The 26954-nt window shown below is 43.0% G+C and overlaps 1 protein-coding gene across 1 annotated transcript in view; it reads left to right on the top strand.

The window, feature by feature from the left end:
• The window catches only part of DDX10 (DEAD-box helicase 10), a 1554249-nt gene that overhangs the window by 805243 nt on the left and 722052 nt on the right, over positions 1-26954 (top strand). The window contains exon 14 of the mRNA XM_069640199.1: positions 23546-23674. Coding sequence (XP_069496300.1) covers positions 23546-23674 — 129 coding nt within the window. The remainder of the gene's footprint in view (positions 1-23545; positions 23675-26954) is intronic.

Here is a 26954-nt window from a genome sequence, read left to right as displayed (position 1 = left end):
AATGTTGTCATTAAATGTAGCTTCATTCTTATGGCAGAGGTGTTGTGCAGTAGTGTTTGTGTTATATGTGAGTGCAGCGTGTGTGGAATGAGCACGTGCCTTTCGCTAAGTTACGCAGATGTGGGGTCCGAGGGGAGAAAATTGGTTGGCTGTACAAACAATGTTTACAACCTGGATTCCGTCTATGGACAAAGAGCAGTGCTAAGTATCACCTAGATTCAAAGGAGAGCATGGCCTTAATTGCGTAGAAAGACACTGTATGAACAAAATTAGGAAAACGCCTATATTCAAAAGGGGAGCAGGGCCTAAAATGCATAGCCCAACACTGAGTGACTGATTTTAGAAATACCTTATTCGGTATGTTGCTACCTTACACAATTTAGCCAAATGCAGAATATGGCTACCGTGCACAACCAGACCAAATGCAGAATATGGCCACCTCACAAAGTTAGGTCAAATGCAGAGCAAGGCTACTCTAGACAATTGGGCTAAATGCAGAGAAAGGCTACTCTAAACAATTAGGCTAAATGCAGGATATGGCTACCTTACAAAATTAGGCTAATTACAGAATATGACTACCGCGCGCAATTGGGCTAGATGCATAGCAAGGATACACTACACAACAAGGCTAAATGCAGGATATGGCTGCCTTAGACAATTGGGCTAGACATATAATATGGCTACTTTACACAATTGGACTAAATGCATGTAGATATATGATATTGGGTAATAAAATGCGGACTCTTCTACTGTGCTGTATTTATGCAGCAGATCCACCCAACCTTTGTATCGAGTGTTGTGGGGCACGCCACGCCTGGGACATGTGTGCAGCCTCTTCCTCATTTACTGGTCACACTCTTCATAATTGTCTAAAGCGTTTGAAGACTATTTTTCACATTCCTCCTCCAGCACATCTCAAAGTGTGACCATCTTGTTCTAGGTAAGTCCATTAGTCTCCAGGGCACCATGGCCAGGGTATGTGCTTACTCTGTGGGCATCGGTTGGGAAAGGGATCTTGTAGCTCTATCCTTGAACATGAGGCCTCACCACGAGATGTGGCCCTGATGCCCCCGCTGGGACATATGGAGGGCCACCGGCCTCCAACACCAGAGTTGCACCTGAAGGGGCCTGGGGGGTGGTTAGGCTGTGCAATGTTGCTCTCACAGGGCACAAACCCAAGGCTTCATAATAGGCTCATTAGTCACCTTGGCCAGGCGTCACCACATGCACCTTACCCAAAAGAGGTTTGGGCCTTTATCTGGGTTTGTCCACCACTTAAACTGGATTTGTATCAGAGATTCCAAAAATAACTTTGCAGGAGCACTCTTCCATTGGTCTACGCCCGACGGTCTGTGTGGAAGTCCTTTTTCTGTCCATTCTAGGACAGTAAATCCCACCCACACCCTGCAGGAGCAAGGAATCTGTCACTCAGCCAGGGCCTTGCTCTCAGGTTGCACATCAGCACCTCCTTCTCTGCTCCCCACCCCAGTGTCTGCACACCTGGGTGTTACAGCATGCCAGAGCAGAGGAAGCTCATCTCAGCATTTGGCACAAGGAGGTCCTCCAACGATTAGTCCTACCTGGCAAGGTTTTGTCTGTTTGTGACCTCTCCCGTAATCGGGTCCTTTTTTTACCTACCTTTCAGTTATGGGTCTTGCAGTTTCATCCTCACAAATTAGGCCTCCATTTACAGTGGCCTGATAAGTCGGTACAGTTCCTCTACCATGTCTGGCCCCACCACCCTTCACGGGCCCATCTGAGTTCCCAACTCCTGTGACATCTTCGCCTGGGCTGCTTACGCTGTCAAGAGCCAGACCCCCATAAGTCTAGCACAGAGCCCCTGACTCTCTACCAATGTGGGATATGGGCAGGACACCGGTGATGTCTTCTTGTCAGTGAGTGTTCTGCAACAAGACTAGTCCATATTATTGACTACTTATGCTTAAACATCCCTTCTCTTCAAGCATAGGAGGGCGGTTTTGGAAAGTGTGTTGGGCACCAGGCTTAATAAGACTGACATCCCCTTGCAACCCGATGTCTTGAGACTAAAATGTTATGGGGTACCCACACCATCCAAGTCAATGAATCCCACAAACCGCAGGCTGAACTCAAGGATTCTGCTCCAGCCTAAAGAAAGTCTATTGTCTCCCTCATTTGTCCCTGTAGCCTAAATGCAGCGTCACCTTCCCTCCAAGCTGTTGGCCTGTGGATAAGTGGATTTATATCCATCCTCCAAGCAGAATAACACCATGGAGAACCTTGGAAAAAAAGTATTATTCCAACAGCTCCTTAAACTGAAAGCCAAGCCAAGTCCAATGCTATTTTTGGTACATGCAATCTCAAACTTTGGGGAAAGATTCAGGAGTTTGCCTCAGATCTTCCTGTGGGGGAAAGGGAGCAATTACTGGCTGGTACAAAGACTCTGGTCCACGACATTTTAGAAACTGCTGCAGTGGATATGGCAAGAATACCCATGATTTAAGAGGAGAGTGTTATGTACATCAATATGCTCAAATCTGAAGGCCATCGTTCTAACACTTTGGTATTTTCAGATTCCTCCAACGGTGTAGAGTTGTCATTTATACCAAAATTAAAACTGTTATGTTCGATATGAACAAACTGGGTGGCACTAGTTCTTCACCTCTTTGCAGGTTTGTAGTAGAGCGTCCGTACCCATAGATGGAGATCTTTCCAGTGGCGACATGTCTGGCGATGGAGCTCAATTCCAAGCTGCCCCATTCAACAGGTTATTTCCAGCTCCTGAAAAGTGGGAACTCCATCAGGAATTCTTGGACCAGATATGCAACTGGCAGAGGGGCCCCTTTTGATTGATCTTGTTTTTTCAGACCCACAGGAAGTATCCTCGCCACACCTCTGGGAAGGCTCGGGTCAGACAGCCTGGGCAATGCATTTCTCATTCCTTGCGTTGGACATATGCTATATGTGTTTCCCCCCTTCCTCTGATCCGAATTTTCTTCGCAGGTTTAAAAATTCAGCGTTTTTGTCTTCTGTTGCTAGCCCCTCACTGGCCCATCAAAATCTGGTTTTTGGACTGTTTCACATTGAGCTTGAATGATTCATGGCTCCTGCTTCGGAGACGAGACTTTGTCATTACCAGGTGGTCAAGTGTTTCACCTTTTCCCTCAATATCTTTCCTTTCCAGCTTGATCCTTGAGGACTTTGTGTTTGTCAGGCTTAGCCCATGTTAGGAAAACCTGGACGTGATTAAGACTGTGCAGAAAGGTTCCCAGTAATCAAGCAAACTGGCATGCATCTGTTATTAAAGTCTGGACAAGGGAATGAACCTCCTTTCTGCTTCTCTCTGCCATGTCCTATAAACAGGCCAATAACAGGATCTTTTTGGATTCTTGCTGTAGCTATTCAGTGCACAGGTTACCTGTTTCTCGCTCGCTAGCCCGGTAGCCCAGAGGAATTTTCATGGCATCATTAGGATTCACCCACTTACACAGGTCCCTTATCCCCTTTGAGATCTCAATGTGGTGCTCTATTTTTAAGCTATGGTCTCAGCTGACATTTGGTTGGTGTATTTTTATCGTCATAGTTACTTCAGCTTTGAAGTTTCGAAAGCTTCATGCTATCTGAGCCTTACCTAATCTTCACTAAGGACAGGGTGGCTCTGTAAATGCACCCCTCACAGACTGGCTAGTGGCTTGCATGCTCAAATGTTACAGCCTCCAAAATGTTCCTATTCCTAAGAGTGTTAATGCCCATAGGATCCAGACTCCAAATCGGCATTTTCCTGTAAGAGAGCTAACTGTGTTACGCCACATGCTTTTGCAAGCAATATGCCATTGATATTGGTTCTAGATCTGATGCTCGATTAGGGCAGACTGTCTTGCACTAACTACCCTTTTGGTCAGTAAGAGGTTCCATCCTTTGTTTAAAGTTGAGTGCTTTGCAATCTCCCATGAGTATGGAGGAAAGGGGATGGGACGTAGACGTAAGTACAAGTTACTCACAATGGTGACTACTATACTTCTAGTAATAAGTTGTTAGTCTTCACCGGCTGAAGGACTGAACGGTGGAGCAGGGACGCATGTGAGTGGGAGGCTTGGTGTGTAGGGTGTGTCCACCAGGCACCACTTTCGGTTTTCAAATATGATGCTGCTGCACAACATGCAATGTCCCCATACGGTGGACGATGTGCTAAGGGGACTATGGACTTAGGGGTACAGTTGACACTATGTTAAGTGACTTGTACTTTTTTATATAGTACTCATAATTGCTGTAAAAGGAATCTAACCCAGTTTGATTGCACTTAATTGATCGACCATAGAAGGATGTAGGGTGGAGCCAGCACTGTGGGAGTTTGAGATTGTGAACTGAAATGGCAGTACAACCTGACAAACATTCAAAGTTAACGATCTAATAATTTGGTCTGTACCCCTGCGCCACCATATCTCGCTCCCAACAAACGAGTACCTGTAAGACAAACCACAGATGAGAATTATAAAAGGCCAAGTGCTCTGAACCAAGCATGCCATGTACAATCCTTGCAACGTTTAGCGTGGGGCTCTAAAAGTCAAAGAAGGCCGGGAGAGAGTCATGGATGTTGAGTCACTTTCTCGCACATATCCCCCACATTTTGGTATGCCAAAAGTGTAGTTGCAGAATACATAGAGATTGCTGTTAAAAAGTATCAGTGTTATAGTTACGAACACGTCCTTGGTAATCCACTGTCCTTCACTCCTTGCTCACATATAAGTCGTACTTGTTATGACCTGCAGTAAACACATTCCATGTGTTTTTGGGTCAAGAGAAATAACCATCCCACCTAATGTTGCCACCAGGTCCTCCCAAATTGTGGGCAGCCTAGAGCCCTTCCACCATATGTCGTTGTTAGTGTCAACTACTCCACTCACACTCCATCAGCTGACCTGTTCAGGAAGTAATGCTTTGCTCGCTCAGGGTGCCAATGGGAGATCATTCTGTATGCCTGTTCTCAACATTGGACACCGAGGGAGGCATTGCTAGCTAAGTACAAGATGTTTGCCCAGGTATATTCCCCAAGATCTCTCCCCAGAACCTTGTGCCATGCCGTGATATGTCCCCAGAGGGAGCTATACGTGTCCTATAGAGATTGCATACTAAGCCCATGGGTATCTAGAATTCGAAAATTATTCTCTCAAATCTGCTAATCTGTCTTGTAGCCCATTTCCCACTCTTTATTTTCTGTGAAGGTGCTCCCCTTCACCAATCACCCATAAAGAGTTTTGAAGTCCTCAGAAGTGCACATTTTCCCCTCATGAAAGAGATACAATATGAATTCCCAGCCTTTTTCCTTCCAAAATTGAAAGCCCTCCTGTCGCAAGCCAGAGTAAAGCACAGATTGTGGTATTGCTGTTGCGGGGCCTAGAAATGCGGTGGGAGGCATTTTGCATGCTGATCTGTTCCAGGCATGCATAGTCACTGACAGTGTTAGATGCTCAGACCTAACAATAGGCCTATCCTTATTAGGATGCCGCAGCATGGTACTGGGGATGATAAACCACCAGTAATTCCTCTAGCCCTTTCCATAACTTCATCAAATGTGTGTTTACCTAATCATTTAAGTATTGAACTTGTGGTGCCTGCCAATACCTAACAAAAGCGGACCGGCTAAGCCTCTCATATCTCTAGATCTAAGCCACTTGCCACAGGCTGATTTTGGTCGAGGTCCTGAAAGGGACGCTTGCTGATTCTCTATGGAAAACATCCCACAAGCCCCAGAGGGAATCGAAAAGCATGCTTGGTCTCCAGTGTCGCTGCTGCCGTTATCAGCAGCAACTGGTGAAGGAGTGCTCATGCACTATGACCTTGGGAAGAGCTCTCGGGGACCAGCTACTTCCATCCAGGAAACCAAGTCTGCATACTGCTTGGTGTTCAACCAGAAGCAGGCACATCTGTTGGCTGCTTGTGATGCCAATGGGATTTTGAAGATCTGGCAGCTAAGATCCAATTTTACAGAACCAGGGACCAAGAGAGATGAACAAGTTGGGTCCACTTTCAAATGAGAACAAACGGAGGCAGAGTCAGCCGCAGATTCTTCAGTATCAGGCCTCCACCCATTGAGAAACTGACAGCAGGGGGTTGCGATATCCACTGTGTACAGTCTCCATTGAGTGAATAAGCCTCTGTCATTTCCCATACCAGAATAAGACTGCACATATACACCATTCCCAATTTTTTTGCATTCAGTGAAGACCTATTTAGCTGATTCTGACTTAGTTGGGGCTTCACAGATTTGACAGAGCCTCAACTCACAAACCCCGCATGGATAACAGGGGCAACTGGTTTATATACAATTAAATCATCAAACTTAAAACTCCTGGGATAGGGCCCTGTAATAAATACATTGGTAATAAATACATTTGGGTATTCAAATACCTTTGGGTTACTGTGGACACACTTTTGTGGCTCTTCAAATGTGTAGGGTGTGTGTAATTTTTGTTCCAGTCCCACAGTTTGGTCTTTAGTTGGAAGGATTTATTTAGTGCATCTTAAGTTGAACCGTATTCAAAATGTGGAATCCACTCTATATACCTGAAGAACCCCATATTCAGGTCTTTAAAGTCTCTGCCATGACTTCTATATTCTGTATCATTGCTGTCCCCTATTGCTTTAAGCAGAGGAGATGTTGGGGCAATCTTTGATTTGATGTAGAGCTCCCCTCTATTTTTCAACAGCTGAGTACTTGGAGAGATCAGTCCTAACTCTAACCTCAAGAACTCCATCGGGATAGAGTGAGGTAGGTTTAGTTCTCTGCGCCAGAAGAATCCCTCCAAGTGATTGAGCCAGGCAACGTCTTTCATAGTTAGTGCCTCTTATCCATAAAGCACGGCCAGACCGTAGCACTGTTTGTATAGTGTCCACAGTGTATCACGCTGTCAGTCTGGCAAATGTACTGAAGAGATAGGTAAGCTGACATGCTTTTCTGTCTTTGGCCTCTATTATATGTTGACATCCACCTTTTATTACTGATTTCGAGGCCCAGATAGGTAAAGCTGTTGACATAGTCAATACTGCCCTTTGCTATGGTCATTTCCAACCTGTGGACCCTCCCCTCCCACTGCCAGCATGATCTTCATCTTGGTTAAATGTATTGGTTGCTTATTCTTCACAGAGGAAACATGCATACTTTTCATACCCGTGTATGTACAATCAAAAATCACTGTCATCTGAAAAATAATCTCCTGGGCCAAGACAATCCGGTTTCAGACCAGTCCATGGTGCGGAGACAGCCCTACTAGACTTGAAAACACAAATGGACCATTATAAAGGCAAAGGTGAACTGTGCATCCTCCTTCTGCTAGAACTCTCTGCAGCTTTTGATCTGGTCAATCATGACATCCTATGCCTACACCTCGAGACCGCTGCCCATTTCTCATCAGAGAAATGGATCAAATCATTTCTCACTAATTGGACCATGAGGATTTTTTGTGAAACTTCAGCAGCCCCCCTCCCTGTGACCTGCGGTGTACCGCAAGGCTCATGCGTGTCACCCACTTAATACAATGCATTTACTAAACTTTTATTTGACAAACTTGCCAAAATGGGTATTACGTATACAAATTATGCATATGATACTCAAATACTTATTCCTATTACTGGATGTTATGACACTGTTTCCAAAAACCTAAAAAAAATGTACCGTGCAATCCAGGGGTGGATGGCTCTTACCGAATTATGTCTTAACGACGATAAGATGGAGCTTATTCTTATCGGAAATAAAATCAAACTAAGCAACCTCCCCCAAATGTACAGATCATTTAACATCAAGGGCAACACCATCACGGTCGCCAACGAAATACAAACTATGGCCTTAAACAGACAGGTCAACGCCATTGTCTCCGCTGCGGCATACACATTCAAATTGATGAGCCAGCAGACCCTTTCTCTCTGCAGAAAATGTCATCACCCTAGCTAGAGCTTTGATACTCTCTAGGATTGATTATTGTAATTCACCATTCGCAGGAACCAGTATAAGAAATATAAAAAAGTTACCAATAGTACAAAACACCGCCATCAGAGCGGACCTAAACATTCCTAGTAATGAACACATCTCAGCCATCAGGAGCAACATCCACTGGCTCCCTGTCCACGACAGGATCAAATTTAAAATCCTTACGCTAACACACAAATGTATCTCGAATAAGGTGCCAATATACCTTAGTAACCTCGTCTGCAAATCTCAATCCAACAGACCGACCCAATTCTTTTACAACAACCTGCTTATTACCCCTAGGTATAGAAGACCGAAAGCAGGAGGTTCACATTTTTACGGTGATAACACCCAAATTGCGGAACGCCCTCCCCACTCAACTTAGAAACAACACTTCATTTTGGTCGTTTAGAAAAATCCTAAAAACCCTACTTTTTAAATCTGTTCCCTCCCCCCCCATAGACAACAAGCCTTCCAGATCTCAGCTTCCAGGCTGACGCTCCCTCTACCCCTAGGACAATTACTTAGTAGACATAGCCATTGTAACCGTTGCTACTATCTGCTACCAAATTCAGTCTGTAAATGTTTAAATGTGCAATGAATATGATGTAATGCTTAAATGTGTAAATGCGTCACAAATGTGTAACTTGTACCGTGAATAGACATCTCCTTGAAGCATTCCAAACTTGTAACCATCTTCTTAAGTCTCAGCGCTTAGTTGCCTTTGGGCTTTGCACGCTTTATAAATAAAAAATCTGCATAGAACATACTTGTTATTCCGATCACACGACCTTTGGGGGACACTTTGCCTTAGCCAGAAGTCCAGATGGCAGATCCGCCAAGTACAAATTGAACAACAGGGGAGCCAGCACACCACCTTGCTTGATTCCCCGCTGATCCTAATCTTTGCGGACATGCTTGCCTCATTGTCTAAGCGTACTCTGGCTGTGGTATTGGTGTGAAGGAGTTGAATTAAATATAATAGTCAGCCAGAGCAGCAAATACTTAACAACTAATGCCAAAGTATGTTACGGTCGACCCGACGTAACGCCAATCGAAAGTCAAGTCATGTACAGTGATGGCCTATCCCTTCCCGTAGCCCCATTTACTAGTCTGTCCAATAGTCTTATGTAGTGAATCGTGGATGGACCCAGGACGAAAGCCGGTCTGGTAGTCATACAAGATACCCTTTGCCTCTATCCAGGTCTGGAGCTCTTTTAGGACGAAAGTAGCAAAATGCTTACCTGTGACATCCAACATGGACAGCAGTCTATAGTTATATGGCAGGCTTCTATCAACTTTCTTAAACCAGTTTAGACTGCTGCCATGTCATGGTCAATGCAGACTCTTTAAAATAAAATCTCTAAAAACCTTACCCAATCCTCGGGGGATTTTCTGAGTACTACGTTGGCCAGGCCATTTGTACCTGGGGCCTTGGAGTTCTTTAGCCTTCCAACGGCTTCTAGTAGGGCCTCATATGACCTACCAATTGGCCATTACTCTGATACATTAGGATCAACTAATGCAGACTGTGTATTTTTATCTTTATGCTTGCACAGGTGTCTTATCCAGTCCTCCTTTTTAATTGTCCTGGTATTTGTACCTCTGAGAACGCCCAACATACACTGACACTCTGCATTCTTTATGGACTGCCTCCACCACTTAAGACAATTCCAGTACCTATATTTTGCTGACCTTGCCCATTTTAATTTCCCCTCCACACAGCCATAATTTGTTCTCTTTCTTAATTCTCTTCTTAGTTTACGCTTGGCATCGCGGATCACATCAAAAACATTTGGATGTTCTTTATCCAAAATGACGAAGCGTTTTCCCTTGCATACCTCTGCCCCATATGCCACTTTCTTTAACCCAGTATTCTAGTTCATTTGCCGTAAGAGGCCTGAGCTTTTGTAATTCATGCAGAATGGCGTAAGAAGCAACACTTGTCACCTTATTTAAACTTTCTAGTTTAGATTAGCCCCCACCGCTTGGCTGACCTACATGTATACCTTTGTGCTCAATAGGTTTGCATACAAGAGTGTATTATTATTACCATGATTCTCCTCTCCGGGAAGTCAGACAGTGCCAGGTACCTCCAAGTCAACGATTGGTTTAAGTAAGATAATCTTGCAGCTGTGAGCAGTGACTACGATAAAGATTTGAATTTATGTTTTAACTGTAGCAAACTATGAACAGATCAGTGTGCTTTTAATCCAATTTGGTAGTGTCCAATTGTTCTGGCATAGCAAAATTCAAATGTCTTCACTTTCCTTTTCCAATGTCAAACGTACACCAGCGAAGGTTTCCATTCTCAGTTCATGTGGGCATAATGTCCCTTCGAGTTTTGTTCCAATTTTCCTCCACAACTGTTTAGTGGTAAGGATTCTCTGTGTTCAATGGGAGAAAGGACACTTAGTCTTTAGGGTGACAGTTGGGAGAGCTGCGATGGATGAATTGTGAGTGTTGATAGCAGCAAGGGAGGGTAGGAGTGTACGTTTTTATGCTAGTCCTTGTGGGGCATCTGATAGGGTGTCGGTTGTGTAAAAGGTGAGTTTTTAACAGTGAGGGTGTTAGTGAGCCCTGACACACAAAAGAAAAGGAGGAAAGGGTGCGAGGGCTCACAAAAAAGTGTCGTCCGATGTAAGGTGTGGTCCTTCCTTGATTGCAGCCATTGTTGTCCTGTTGAAAGATTGTGGCTAGGGGGCTCAGTATGCAAGTTGTGGTCTGTCGATGAGATGTATAGTAGAAATTCATTCTTAGCTTCGGATAGGTGGTTATAGGTAAGAGCCATGTCTTCAGCTGTTTCCGAAATCCTTGGTGGTCCTCTTCCATGCAATGTTTTTGGGAAGTGAGTTCCAGTGTTTGGTAGGCCATTAGTGAGAAAGAGGATCCTCACTGCATTTTCCTGCTGAATGTAGTAACAAGTACTACAGTGCTGTTACTTGACAATAGAGCCCAATATGAGGTGTGGTGTTGGAACTTCCTTATGAAGGGAACTGGCCAATTCCGATGGTAAGTGTGGTGGGCGATGCAATGGGTTTTGAAGTGCATTGTTTTCTTGACCAGTAGCCATTGGAGAATGTGCAGCACCAGAGAAATGTGTTTGAACTGTCATTCTAAGAACTAGTCTGGCTGCTGCATATTGGAAACTCTTTCCATACGCTGCTCCAGAAAACTGCGGTAGTAGCTGGTTGCACAGCACAGTTTTGACACAACTAGTGATGTCATGGCTATGTTCCTGTGTCTTAAGGACAGATAAGGCATGGTGTGTTGTAGAGTGCCGCATTGGAAGAAACATCTTCTGTCAGTGGCTCTAACCTGTAGTCAAGCTTTGGGGTAATGACTCATTGGGCACCCCTTAAAAAGACACACACACCTTCTACTGTTGACGGTGTTAGGTTATTGTTCCAAAGTGTAGGTTGTGTTGTAGTGATAGGAGGGAGAGAGAGGAGGTAGTATGAATGTGCATTGGCCAAGCCTAATAGGGCTATTGTTAAAAAAGGATCAGGAAGTGCCTATGCCAGTTGGGCCGTACTGTTCAGCAGTCCAGGCTGATAGTTGATAATAGTATAGAGAGTCTGCTAGGGTCTGGGCCAAAAGGCTGGCTGGAGCCAGGCATTAACAGTAGAAGTTGGCGAACAGCCAGCTTGAGGCTCCAGTCTAGATATTGGTGGCAGGTCCAAGACCACCTGCCCAACTAATGAAGCTTGTAATCTGAGAACTCGGGTAGTGGGGGGAAATCCTACCCATAAGTGGTAGACTCCTAGACAAAAGCACAATGAATAACCCTTGGGCAAGGGGTAGAAGATTGGCAAATCCCTTAGTATAAGAGGGGTATGGTAGTGGGTCTGCACTAGTATTGATTTCAATGTAATCACATACTGAGTTGATACAGCATTGGCGTAGTCAGAAAGTGTCACGACAAAGGAAAAGACCAAGAAGGGTGCTTGGGCACTTTTAGCTACCCTGAGACTGAATAATCTGAGCGACACTGTCCTGAGACTAAACTTCCAGCAATCTGGGATATAGCTTAGATAATTGGATTTCGGAAACTAGGTCCTTTTTTAAAGTAGACCCTTCATTGAGTTTGTTATACCTCCTTCCTCTCGCTCTTACACGCGGTCCCCCTTTTAAAGTTGGTTTCATAATCCAGTAGGTGTCCCTTGAAGCCTCTCACCAGCACGGTGGAAATGAAAGCTGGTGAAACCAAATTAAATAAGCGTGTTCTGTCGTAGCCGCCCGTGGCACATAACCGAGGACAAATAGACATCTGGAAATCTTTTTGATCGTGACCCCAAGGACACTCCAGCACCCAAAACATCAGGCAATTCTGCTCAGAACAATAGTAGAAACAGCAACCTCATACAGGTATTTCTGCCTGGTTGGATATCATGAGCCAGGTGATGCAGAGCTTCTGCGTCTCTCTAGGCAGAGATTAACGGGTCCATGTCTGAATTACCTTTATGGGTGACCAAAATGAAGGAGCCCCCTCAGTCAAGAAGGACACGCCTGGGTAACTTGTTCTATTGGATTTGTCCCACTCAAAAGGGTGCACAGTTGTGCTTTTGCGCTCTGTGCTATTTTGGAGTTGGACTGTCTTTGCCGGCAGAACCAGACTGTTATGCAAATGAATTTTTCCCCTCTGGGATCACAGAGCTAATTTGTGATTGTAGATTCCTGTAAGAGAGCACTATTCCCATAGACTAAATTTATGAAAACCAAAGAAGCATTAGTGATAGCGTGTGAAGGACTTTACACTCTCACTTCCTGTGTGTTTTTGCAGTGTGTGTGAATTCTGATCAAATGCATGGTGGCATATTTGAGGCAAGGGCAGTTGTGCATGTTTGTGATGCAGGGCATCTCATCCATACTGTCAACAAAAAGGATTATAATGAATTCTGAATTGGTATCATCTTTGAGCTCTCAGGTTGATCTCAACAAGCAAATTAACAAGATTCTGATGCTTTACTCCCAGAGATTGACTGTTTTGTATGTAGTTAATTGCTGAATGTATGTGAGATTAGTTCCATTTGAGGTTTAATAATCTTTGCTATGCAAAGCAGCCACTCTGTGTTCCAAGGATTTCAGTCGGATGCTGGGCAAAGCACTCAATCTGTATGCAAATTCTTACAGAACCTATCCACAACAAATGACCTTTACATTTATGACAAAAGGTCAGTGTAGTAAAATAATTTTTAATAACTAGACAGATCGCATTAAACTTCCCAAAGGCGCCTTTCTTAAACACAGTTGATAAATCCTTGCTGCTCTTTCATAGTGTATAATGAAAACCTTAATTCAAAACGAACTTCTCGGGCTCCAGGGATAAGCCTCTATCGCACTGTAGTTGTACATTTTTGTGTAGTAAGAGAATTTAAAATGTTGTCTATTATGGGTCTTCCCCTAGACAATTCCCACCACACCTTGGTGTAAAACACCGATCTCCTGCTTGAATAAAGCCAGCACAGTTTGATGATTCTCTTTTTCTTGGTTTAACTTCTGTTTGTCAGAGAGGGAGGGGGAAGGGAAGGGTGAGAGGGAGGGAGAGACCTCTTTCCTGACTAACCAACTCTCTTCTAAGATCTTCTACCACCTTATGCTACACACACAAATCCCCCACAGATGGCTAACACAGGCAGAGCCATTAGCACATCACTACTAATCGAACCATGACTAACCTCTCCTATATTGCCCTATCATACTGTCCCGCATCAGCAGCTAAAAAGCTGAAATCACTGCAGTCTTTCAGATCTTGGGCTCTTCGCTATGGATAACACACACCTAAGTTTATTCAGCCAAATCCATAGTAAGCAGATTGGCAAATAAGAACCAGGTACTTCTGTCCTGTACCCATCAACACCAAAGGTGCTGTCTGCCCCTCCCACTAATGACCATCTACCCACTAATCTTACAGAGCCACGCACACCGAGGACACCAAAAGTAGCACAAGGGCTCTATAAAAGACCACTTTCGTTACCTCGGATTCCAAGAACAATGCAAGTATGGCTTAGTTGACAACTGCTGCCATCTCAATGAACAAAGCAGCCACTGGTGAGCCAGGGCACCAGAAACATACATCACTGTCAGTCTCAGGAATTGAGGTAGAAGCCTAAAATGTATTCTACTCTACTTGTGCAGTCTGTGCGCAAGCCCTGAAAATAGACTTCAAGTATATAGGATCTTGATCTATCCCGCTGCATCCCAGTGAAATTGGATAGACTGTCCTGCCAGCTAATAACATTGAAATAGTGTTCAATATTTCTTCAAACACCCTCTAGGAAAGTTGAGCCCCCCTCCAGAAGCCTCCACTTGTAAGGACACTGACTCCATGTTGTGATACTAGCATATACCCAGACATACTGTACACATGGGTCAGTGAAGGATGTTGTGCTAAGTGTCTTTATGGTACTTGAGACAGCCAATCCTCCCCTCGCTTAATCTGTTAGTAACTGTAGCAGAAAGGTTCAGAGTAAGGTGTTTTTTTTTAGCACCAGCCTCAACGATTCATAAAGCCATTATTGATGTCTTTTATTTATCTTGGACACAGACGTTTGCCTTGTCCTCGTCCCTTAAGTGTTGGTTGTGGATGAAAGGAAATACGCTACAATATTAAACTTGCTTAATGCCTCCTTAATATTCTAAAGCATGATTAGAATTGAGTAGAAAAGGCTGGGAGGAAAAAGGGAACCTCTGTGTAATTGATACATTTCTTGATTAAATAAAATGGAATGAGGATTAATTTGCAGAGTTTTCTCTTGTAGCTGTTAATACATTTTTAGTATGCCTGCCAACTAGCACACATGGGTGAATTGTTGTTTTCTGTGCATAACATATTAAAATTGTTGGTTTTACCAATACATCAAAACAAATGTATTGATATTGCATGAGCATGACACACAATGTTGTAGTTACACTATATTGTTAGTTGCTACAAGGCAAAGGACCAAACAGCAGGGGTCCTTACTACAATCGGTAGCTGTCCTGCTGCTTTCTACCTTTACTGCCAGCAAAGTGACCAATGTTTAGATTGTTGGTAGGCTAAAGTGAGCTATGGGTGTTAATGAAATTGCCTCAGGGGGAGTACTTTACAGTCAAGCTCGAGAAAGTCGGCTGGAAATGTATTTCTCATCAAAATGTCAAAGAATAATGTTAAGGAGGAGAGGGGCATGGAAACGGGAGGCAGTAGACGGCACATTTGTAAAATCCCCTATTTCCTCCCCCCCAAAACTTTCATATACTCGCAGGTTGTCTTCCCTCTTCCTTGAGCAGACTAGTAACGGGTTGGTAAGGTTCCCTTGAGAAAAAGATAAGACCTTGAAACATCCTTCCAGCGATTTTAGCTTGTCTGCTTCCACAATTTTATATAATAGCTAATCGAAATACTGACAGAAAAGTGATAGATTTCTCATCTGTCTGGTCTTAATAAAGTGAGAAGTGGTCCTTTCACTTAATCAGCTAAAAAAAACTAAAGTTTGCTAATGACTTTGTGTCTTTGTGAAGAAATGCTCACATCCCTGGATTACAACTTCCCAGTTGTCCTCATTCTACTTGATCTCTCTTCTGCCTTTAGCACTTTCAACCACTCCATCCTCATACAAAGGTCCCACAATACCCTTGGTATCTCTGAACGGGCTCTGGAATGGCTGATCTCTTTCCTAACTGACCGCTCTTCCCATATCATTCTGGACACCTTCTCCTCTCCTACTTCTCTATCTGTGGTGTCCCCCAGGGATCTCTCCTCTTCCATCTGGCTCTTAAACATCTACCTTGCCCAACTGGCATGTCTCATCTCCTCCTTCTCCCCAACTTCCAGTGTTATGCAGACAACACTCAACTCTTTTTCAGACTTCCTGCAGACTCACTCGCACCTTCTTTCATCCCTGACTACCTTTCCGATAATCTCTGCCTCCATTCCAGCAAAACTGAGATCCTTCCTATTGTGACCCCTGCTCCCTCCTCCTTCCCTTCTCTCTGGCGTCCCACCTTGAGCTCGGCCCCTGCTCCTTCTTCTGAAGCCAGAAACCTTGAGAGTCATCTTTGATTACTCCTTATCCTTCCTCCCTCACACCAGGACATTGGAAAGAAATCCCACTTCCAACTCTTCCTTCTCAAAGGAATTCTCCCATTTCTCACTTCCCCCAGAAGCTCAATGTTTCCCGAGCCATGGTTCTCTCTAGCCTGGACTATTGCAACAGTCTCCTCCTCAATCTACCTTCTTTCACTGTGGGACCCCTTCTGCAAATCCAGAACAGAGCAGCGAGACTTATCCTTGGCCTTAAGCCCAGGGACCGCATCTCTCCTGCCCTAAAAAGCCTCTGGTTGCTGCACGGATCAAATTCAAATCCCTTTGTAACATCCACAAGGCTGACTGGGGCCGGCAACCACACTATTTGCAACTCTCTCTTACCAAACTCTCTCCCAGACCTCTACGCTGCTCTGGCTTCAACTCTCTGTGAGGAAAAGCGTTTAGCTAAACAGAGAGCAGGAGGCCGCTCGCTTTCCTCAGCTGGATCCCTCCTCTGGAACAGCCTCTGTGTCTTGAGCAGGACCGTCCCAAGTTCCTAAAGCAACTCAAGACTCTCCTATCTTCTTTCTCTTTCCCTTCTTCCTTCCACTGCTAATCTCACAGTTGCTGTGATTGGTGTCTTGACCTTTATGCATCCTTAGGGCCTCTGACCATTCACACCCGATCTCCAAAGCATCTATTTTCCTTCAGCACTTGCCTTGGCACACCCTCCACACTGGAGTCACACTTTCCACCCAACGCGGCTCCTGGCCGCATAGCACTTACCTTGCACTTAACCTGCGGCTCACCCTCTAGCACGGATACCACAGCACCAATTACCTTCCTTGCTGCACTTGCACGTTCTAAATACTCAAGGCATAGTAGATTTGGCAGTCCATCCTCCTCTGTATCTTTTTGTATTTTATTGTACTACTATCCCATGTTCCCTCCCTGCTGCCCTGTGGGTGCTTTGAAACATAATGTTTGAATGTTTTTCCTGTATAAGTGCCTAACAAGCAAACACTAAATAAATAAATAAATAAATACATAGGGACCTTGAGAGAGTCTATCTGATATCAACCCTTCAACCCGAAGATCCATTGGAAATGTGTCCCTGGGTCACAAGAGTTGGATCAAATAAAAATACATTATATATATATACATATATATATATATCAGTGAAAAAATTTTTTTTTTAGTAGCGCAACTTAACCATAACGTCCCTTTAACAAAGTTCTTTCACTGAATTTCATAGGTTTTTGGTAGCACAACTTAACCATAATATCCCTGACTTCATATACATGTAACATAGAACATACTAACCCCCTCGTAGTGATTTTCATGTCCGCGGACATATCGAAAATCTGAGCGTGGTGAATGTAAATTTAAATAGTGTGCCCCATTTCCCCTTTGAAGTTGGCTCTGAAAAGAGCCGTTTTTTTTTTTTTTTTTTTTACAGATGCTTGACAGACACCTGTTATTTTGTATTTTTTTTCTTGTTTTTTTTTCTTACTTTACTCCTAAAATCTTCATATAACCTTCTCCAAAGCAACCCTTACATTCCAAAATAGAAAGGCATTTCCCGTAAAAGATAAAGAGATGCCATCTTCTTTAAAATTAACAGCATTACTGGCATCAATATTCTCATTATTACAGAAGAACATACCAGCTCTAAGCATGAAGGCACACATGCCTCGGTTGATGACACACCTAGCAATGTTTTGCTGAGGACAAAAAACTGAACTAATGTCCCATATTGCCCTAGCTAGTAATCCAGAAAAAATTACTTTCGCATTTGGAAGGATCTTCATTACGGCTTGAACCAAGCGTTCCAAATCAGCCAACAAAGTAGGGGCACTGACGTTGCCCAAATGGAAAGCACCATAGTGCAAAACTACCACATGCAGACTGTTCATCGTGGACATATCCTCACAAACTTGTACAATTCCCTGTACATTGCAATCAGGCACAGTGCTCCACACCACCTCCACTCCTTTCACATCAAAGTTCTTTGCAACATGCCTGCATTGAGCGTACTGTTGTAAACCATGCACAAACATATCTCCAAGCACCAACACCCTGACTTTCTCTACTTCTGCCATCTTCACCACACACAGTCTCTTTCAACACAAATCCACAACCTCGACATCTGATTGGCTGATCCATACAGTCTTCTTTCCATGGTGGATTTCCTGGAAAAACCCGGATGTAGCACGCCCTGTCCACGAACAGCCGCGGTGTCCGCGGACGGCGTCCACTTTACTCTTTGTGCCATTCCCTCATTGCATACAGCTAAGCAATCACACAATACGAATAACGTCCTCAGAACACCCCCATTTTGTGAATTTTAGAACATTTCAGGACAATTATCATTTCATTATTCAACATATTAACATTACAAATATTATACTTTCATCTTGTACTCTGCACACAATGCTATGTTTCTCCATTAGTAGCTCAGTATACCAGATAGAATCCCATAATACAATGCTATTTACATCAATGCATCGTTCAAAGCACTAATAACGGTATGATATTTATTGTAATATCCTTGACACTTTTTTCGCAACATTATAATAAAAATCCCTAGTACACAAATTCCATGAAAAGTACATACACATGTGATGTCATCAGTGATTTCATCAATGACATTTGCGATGTCATCTTTGATGTCCTGGGTGTTAGTCTTAGCAGTGCACGGTGGTGGCGCGAGTTATTTTTCATAGCTTACCATAACTTGCGATTTTCAGGGGTCTTTCGGCTGTACTTAGAACCATAACGTCCCTTAAACAAACTTTTTTTAATATCACTCAAACAATATACAAACATGGCGTGCAAAAACCAACTTCTCACAGATGGCTTTACACAGAATGTTGCAAAGTAAGAATTTATGCTCGTTCACAGTGAAGGTCAGCTGCTTCCATTTTTTTCTCGGGCCCCGGAGAGGCTCACGAAGCGGACTATAAGGTTGTATTGTGTTTTGACCTTGACCGACAGAGATTGTGATGAAAGACTTCTCTTGAAGGAGTGTTGCTAAAATGTAAGAGAAGATAAGGATGACATTTCTGAAACAAAACCACTTTTATAAATTATATCACTATGCGAAAGATCGTTCGCACACGCAGAGTCGTATTTTGGGACTGCACTACTCGTAGACAATGGAAATTGCAATTGTACTGTAAGTAACCCTTTAGATTATTTTATACCAAATATAATTACAATAGCGTAGCATTAAAGACCGCTCAAGTTGAACTTGTTCGTTCAAAGTGGCATAATGTTTTCTACCGCACACTATCACCGCCGAATTGATCCCCTGTCGTTTAGAGGGCTCTGAAAAAGGCAGACGACACAGGGTGGGTTAATAGAAATAATTGAACCGGTCTATAGGCGGTCAAGCGCTCTACTCGCTGTGCCACTTCACTGTAGCCTGTCAAGTGGCACAGCGAGTACAACGCTCGCTTTGACATCCGTGCACAGCTTGCTAACGCAAGTTCGAATCCCGGCAAGGCCAAACTCAGCCTTTCATCCTTCTGTGGTCGATAAATGAGCACCACACACCATGCGTAATAATAAGCACCGCTTAGATACCTCACGGTTCTTAGCGCTATATGAATGGGAAAATATTATTATTTTATTATTAACATACTCCGTTGCACTATCTTCGATAGCAAATAGTTTCACGCCCTAATAAATAAAATGATGATTTTTAATGGAGATCAGCTGGTGAGACTAATTTATGTTTTTTAAAACAGGTATGTAGCCCCATTTTGCCTATGTCACGATTTACAGACTCCCGCGGATGGGTCTTCAATTTATAGGTGCAGGTCCAAATATGCAACTTCATGACCGTCCCCATTTTATGGGACAGTCGCCAAGGACCAATATGCCCTTACGCAGTACTAGCGGCTACAAACAACATGCCAACCAATAGGGTGGTCTAATGGCTCGTTGTTGGAGCAACCTTCCGATTATCAGAGCGACCATTTAGTGCTTTTATCATAAACCAACAGCCTATCTACCGCAAAGGAACAACGCGTGGCTCAAAATAAACTTTTGCTGATCGACAGCAGAGACAATAGCAAATCGCTGAATATTCACTAAACATTTCATGTGAAATAAATGTACTTTACCAAATGTACAATCCTGCTGTTTACTTTTAAACCACAGTTTCATATTCCGAATTGTGGCGCACTGAGTTGTAAACTGATCTAACACCCTCTGTACCGCAAAGGAAAATCGCGTGCCTCAACATGAACTTTTGCGGATCGACAACAAAGACAAAGACAAATGCAAATTGCAGAATATTCTCTAAACATTTGATGTCAAATAAATGTACTTTACAAACTTTACAATCTTGCTGTTTGCTTTTAAATCACTGTTTCATATTCCGAATTGTGGCGCGCTGTGTTGTGACATAATATGTGTTGTCTTCCGGGTTCTGTGTAAAGTCACTTAGGACTGGAGAGGACGGGGGCGCGTTTGATGACGCACCCTGTAACGTCACGGAGAGAGGCGGGGAATATGAATGCTTTGATAATATCAGGCTTAGGGGCTGGAGATATGATTTAGTGTCGCAAAAGCAAGTCAGCCAGGTCAATGGCGCCCGTCATAGGTTTATCACATAATGTCGGCGCACACCAGCCGGATTCATCGTTTCTTTAGTGGACAAAAAGTCGGTTGACGCCCATAGGAAATTGTACTATTAGCGGACAAAAGGAGTGGTCTTAAAACACTTTCACCCTGACAACGAACAATACAAACATTCTCAGAACACCCCCATTTTGTGTAATTGCAACCATTTCGGGACACCGCAAGTGTTCCTAGAACACATTCAACTAGACAGATTACAATACGGACAGCGTCCTGAGGACACCCACAGTTTGTGTATTTACGAACAATTAAGTTCACCGCGAGTGTTGATAGCTCATTTTTACCTTCCTTGCGAACAAAAACACCCCACCATTTAGTTTATTTACAAAATGTCAGAACAGCCGTGTTCTCCGCAGACAAATCGAACACAACAGAAACATCTAGCACATAAAAAAAACGAAACATTGAACCTATCTCATACTCCCCCACCCTCCCCAAACACTCTTACACACCAACACACGGCACTAAATACAATTTTTTATCCACGTTTTTACCACGCTGTACGCGGTCGACGGCGAATACAAGATGGCGGGCGCCACAGAAAATCTGACGCGCTCCACGCCCCTCGCCGTCCAATCAGCGAACATGTCGCATGTCCGCTGACATGACGCAAGGCCATGGGCCAATCGGGGTGCTGTCCGTGGAGCGAACAGGGAAGTCCGTCCGCGAAGCGAACACAGATATCATTAATTTTTTTGCCTTACGTTTTGATCATTTTTTAAAAAAACTACTGGACGGATTTACACCAAATTTGCAAAAGCACGCTTTCGGGACCAGGCCGCCGCTCCTGCTGCAAATTTGGTGTAAGTCCGTCCAGCGGTTCGGGCTGTAGCCGTGCGCAAAGTTTTTTCCCATTCAGTCTACGGGAAAAAACAAAAGTTTTGGGGCTCCCCCTATAACTTCCCCCCCCATGGACGAATCCTCACCAAACTTTGCAAAAAGATTCGGAGTGGGCCATATACTTTTTTTGCAAAGTTTGGTGAGGATTCGTCCAGGGGGAGCGAAGTTATAAGCCACCCAAAAAGTGCTCTTCCTATGGAAACACCAACTTAACCATAACTACATGGATGCTACCGCGTCCATGTAATATATATATATATCTCAAAACCTGCGAACGGAGGTGCCAGTCTGTGCTTGATCTGACAACCCGCGACGGAAATGTTTGCATGGGAAATGTACGCACTACAACATTTTCGTACATTTCCCATGTGAACATCCATTACAAAACCATACAAACATACACCCCCACCCACACCCCCCAACATACCCCCATCACCCTACTTACCTTTCCTATGGGCTGTGTCCCTGCGGCGCTGGTTCCCTTTCACTTCCCTGATTGGCAACTGGCGCCGCAGGGTACTTTTTTCTTTTTTTCAGGAAGCTGTAGGGGTTGCCCCCGCAGCCCCTGGCCTTTTTTTTAACTTTTGGGAGAGCTGCGGGGGGTGTCCCCAGCAACCACTCCTCACTATACTGTACAGTCTAGTGAGCGGGGTGTTGCAGGGGACTCCCCTGCGCCCCTACAGCCTTTTATTAACATTTATTTTTCAGACCGACCCCACCAATAGACCTAAACACATACCACAAAAAGTTCGAACTTTTGGTAGTTAGAACTTTTCGTGGTGTGTGTTTTAGGTCTTTTGGTGAGGTCGGTCATTTCGGGTTAGGTAATTTCGTCCCAACCCGTTAATCCTACCAAAAAGGTTGCAGCACTCACAAATGTACTCTGGGGCAACAGCTACAATCTCCAAGAGTTGTTTTGTTTAGAGAAGAATAACTTGTGTATGTTGGGGGTACAAATTCTAATTCAATCGTGAGTCAGTCTCATGGGGCACAGTGAGAGCCTTCAACTTGAGTAATTGGAAAAGTGTAAACCTATCCAAATACGGTTGAGCCATTGGTCTCGCCAGCTGGAAACTAGCAACCAGTAAATTCAGTTGATCTCTGTTCTGATGGTGCTAAAGAGGCAGTCAACCAAGTAGTGATGAGATGCACCATCAGCAGAGGAAGAAACATGTTGTTGACCAAATACTAGCAGAGGACATGCCAATGCAGTGCCAAGTGCAGGAGAGTGGGTAATATCTTGAAAATGTAACACCCAAAGATAATTTCTTTCCTGCTCCTCGATACATGTGACTGTGTTTTTTTTTTTTATTATTTAACAATGTGATATGAAGGGCCATTGGCTTCCAGGTAACTGCATTAGTTTCCAACTCTTTTTCTTTGCTGTGACTCTAAAGCCATGTTCCTATATTCGCCATGCACTCATTTCCTCTTAATTTTACAGTTTCCTCTGCTCATTTTTGTTTCAGCCAACTTTTTCACATATTCTGTTTAGTCTCCACCATTTAACCACTACTGTTATCAAATTCAGTTTCTTCCAAACACCTTTTGATCTGATTTTTCTCCTCCTGCTCTCCTCTGCCCCCTCAGTAGATAATCTGTGCATGTATCTAACACCATTATTCCATTGCACATTGCACATCTCAGTGTAACCTCCCAACCACTAATGATGCAGTTAGCAAAACCCCTCCCTTTGCCTGTAGATTACCTCCCGGACCTCACTTTGGATTGTAATAGCCCATAGTTTATCGATAGTCTAGTCGCAAATGAAAGATGTGGGCAATATATTCATGTCTTTTAAGGTATTATCACGTTTTATAAATCACTCTAGGCTTGAGTGGTCCGATCCTCTGATGGAAAATCGAGAAGCTGAGTTTCTTTTTAGCAGAACGATGTTGCAGATTTTTGTTGTTTGCATCTGAAGTTAATTAGTACATTGACACTTAATTATGTTAAATATGTATGCTACATATTCTTCTTTTGCATTAAATGTCAGTTTATCTTAGTCAAGGAATTGTTTGCCAATTCTCTTTGAGGAAGTAGTGTGTATCTTTGGATGTCAAAGTTTATGCAGTATGATTTAATGAAGATATATCATTTTTCTTTAGAGTGAAGATGAAGTGTCATCTTTGAAACCTAAGAAATCTGAGAAAGTAACAAAAGTAAAAGGAGCCAAAAAGGTGCTGAAAAAGAAGTATAAAGTGAACACAAAAATCAAATTCACTGATGACGGAAAGGTAAGATTTTGTGTACACATTCAGAAATGTCTGCCAACAGTTAACACATTTCAGTGCGCACCAAAATATACAAACTATAGAACAAATATACTGCTTCTCGCACTTCTTTCATTAGAGTAAAAGGCAGAGTCTGAGGGTAAAAAACACAAGTAAGAGATAACGTATGAAGATGGGGTGAGGTAGGGCGTTAGTCTTTCCTAAACACAAAGTGTGTAGGGGTACAGTAAGATGAATCCTTACCCAAGTTGCAGGACTGCTCCGTAGATGCTTGACTCTGTGAGGGGTAAATGTGGCTGCCCACTCCAGGACTACACTCTTAGAACGGAATAGGTGGTAAAAAGGTACAGTTTAAAATAAAGCAATGTACAATAAGGGATTGGCCACACAATATACTAGTAAAAATATATTCCTATAAGTTTTATGCAGAAGAGAAAATGCAGTGTTTTGGAGGTTTCTAACTTTTAAGGATGGAATTTTTTTTAGTACTGACTGCTACTGAAGTCATTAAATGTTCAAGGTTCAGTTTTGAGTCCAAATGAAATGTTAAAGATAACGTTTTGAGAAGGATGGAAAAATCCAATGTCATAAAATAGTTATAAAAAAAGAAAGTGCTGTAGTTAGTCATCTAGAGCTGATAAAAAATTGTATATAGTCGGCACAAGTCACGGTTTTGGACAGATTTTCTCCCATTGTTATCCAATGGGTCAAATGCGAATAGTGTTTATAGACATCAGTTAGGGGTAGCCAGCAGTATCAGCTGTGAGATGAAGCCCCTGTCTGATTATGGGGGACATCTAGTGGGTGACCAAGGGGGCATGGGTTATTTGCGAGTCAGAGTAGGATGATGGGCCCAGGCATGGTATGGAGAGCGTTCTGTAAAGATACATGGAACCCATAACAGTTTCCCTAAAGTAAACTGATGGCGAAAAAAGGTGCTGCTTCTTTCAAGTGTGAGGCAGATGGCCCAGTGTAGGGAGAATGAAATACAAATGGAGACTGACTGCCTTAATTTAAAATGAAGCAGTGCCGAAATAATAGTTTATTTTTTTTGTGTGTCTGTATTCATTCTTATTCAACTATTACAACACAGGTGCTCTTATGGGATACTAATATTTACCTGTACCATTGAGAAACCGCACCTCACAAATTGGATGGAGTTTCCCCACATACACCAGGAACACCCTTGTGAATTGACCCCATGCACTAGGTATTAAATGACTTTAAATGAACAGCAGGTTGGACTGAAAGCTCACTCCCTACAAATCATGGAACTGCATATCAGAAATACAGAGGTGTCAGAGTTGGTCCGAAATACAATTAAATACCCAAGAGGTTCTAGCTGTTTCTAAATAGATATTTGTTTAAATTGACAAAAGTTAAGTGATAGGATGTTGTAAAGTATTCTGAATGACGTGCTTATGTGGTTTCCCTGCTGTATATCAAATGGAGCCATTTTATTGAAAGGCTCTTTAAGGTAACACAGTATTTATTTTCTTAACCACTGCTGATTATTGAACAAGTTTATAAAAATATGGTGTTTTCTTTACATATCTCACTGTATAATCAATTACTTGCTCAAGTAGACACAGGGATGACCATAAACCTGCAATCGCTAGGCCCAGTAAAGGTTTGGGAATGGGCCAAGTCAACACTGATGATACTGTTAAGTCGGGGAAAGATACGGCTAAGCTTGGCAAACCGAACTAACTCCACACTAGACTGAGAATGTTCCTGGAGAACTAAAGCACCAAACCTCTAAAAATCAGAGGCAATAGCTACCTCGGCAGACACAGGAAGATAATCTGGAATGGGGGACCTCTTTGAACTGTACAGATACTCACACATACCAAAATGCTGACTCTCTCCTTTGCACCAACAAACAATAGAATGCAGCTATACCCCACAATTAAATTGGCCCCGCTGCACACATTTATACATCACCATGCATACCTCAACAATCTTTAGAACGCAGCTATCCCCCATGAAAATATTGGCCTACCTGCACACATAATCTCATATACAAGCGCAACCTGCACTAGAATGCAGCTGCCCCCAAGACAAATTGTCCTTGTTGCACACATACTACTGATCTCACACAACCTTCACACCCCTCCTAGCATTAGAATGCACCTACCCACCATGAAAATTCAGCCTGGCTCCACACAGAGTCCACACCCATACTACTCTCCACTGACCTGGACTACAGTTCTTGAGGGTGTTCAACCCACAGCGCTTTGAGATCATACCAATGGTAAAAAAGGCACTATACAAATGCCTAATAACATAACATAAATGTCAGAAAGCATTGGTTCTTTTGTATTGATTTGCATAACTTTTTTTTCATTTCAGCCCTATATTGTGCTGACTTCAGGTTGACCAGAGTTTCAACCCAGAGCAACGCAGCCCACACACCTGGGAGCATCTTTCAAGGGAATGCTTCAAAAATAAGTTAAAATAACAAAGTGAGATTTACCGTGTGATTTGAGATTAGAATTTTCTGGCCAAAGCCTTTTCTTTTAATTCCGAGCCACAAAAGGAAATTCTTCCATTAAAGTGACAGCTTTTGATATTTGCATTGCCATAAACCCAAAGGTTTTCCTAATGCAGAAGAACAAAGGGAAACTGTCATTTTATTTACATCTATCATTGATGGGAGCAATTACATAGGCTTATTTACATGAGTCGTTTTGCTGAAGGACAAGATCATGCCCAGCCTTTTAAATGAAGGCCCTGATTAAAGCATAAAACTTAACATATAAAAACTGATTTTGCCTGTAACATTGCAGCCATTTGTCTTAACAACATCGGGCTGGGTGTGTTGGGATCGTGAGATCGTTCTCTATTTAAGCAGTCCAAATTTGAATTTCCTACATTGATTAAACAAAATTCTAAATATTACTAACTTTATGGTAAAATTAGCCCTTAAATTATTCCCACTGGTTCAGACGTACATCTAAGCCGAGGAATGACAAAATCCATCTTTTATTAATGTACCATATTACTGCGATCAGATATAAATCAAAAACTGATTTAGAATGTAATATTATTAAGCAAGTTGGCCCCACCTATCTTGGGTGAGTATACTAGCATTGTAAATTGGTAGCACTGTTTTTTAGACCCAAACCTGCAGAATTATATAATTTGTTTGAGGCTGCATTTAAATCGCATGCACATAGATTTGAAATTCATAACCGTATTTTTACACCGGGGTGATGAGGATGTCCGTCCACGTCATTTTTCTATGCAACCTTTCTCTGATACGATTACTTTTTTTGATACT

The sequence above is a fragment of the Ambystoma mexicanum genome, chromosome 7q, assembly GCF_040938575.1.
Source record: "Ambystoma mexicanum isolate Mex_15411 chromosome 7q, UKY_AmexF1_1, whole genome shotgun sequence".
Lineage (NCBI taxonomy): Eukaryota > Metazoa > Chordata > Amphibia > Caudata > Ambystomatidae > Ambystoma > Ambystoma mexicanum.
This window is presented reverse-complemented; position numbering and strand designations above follow the sequence as displayed.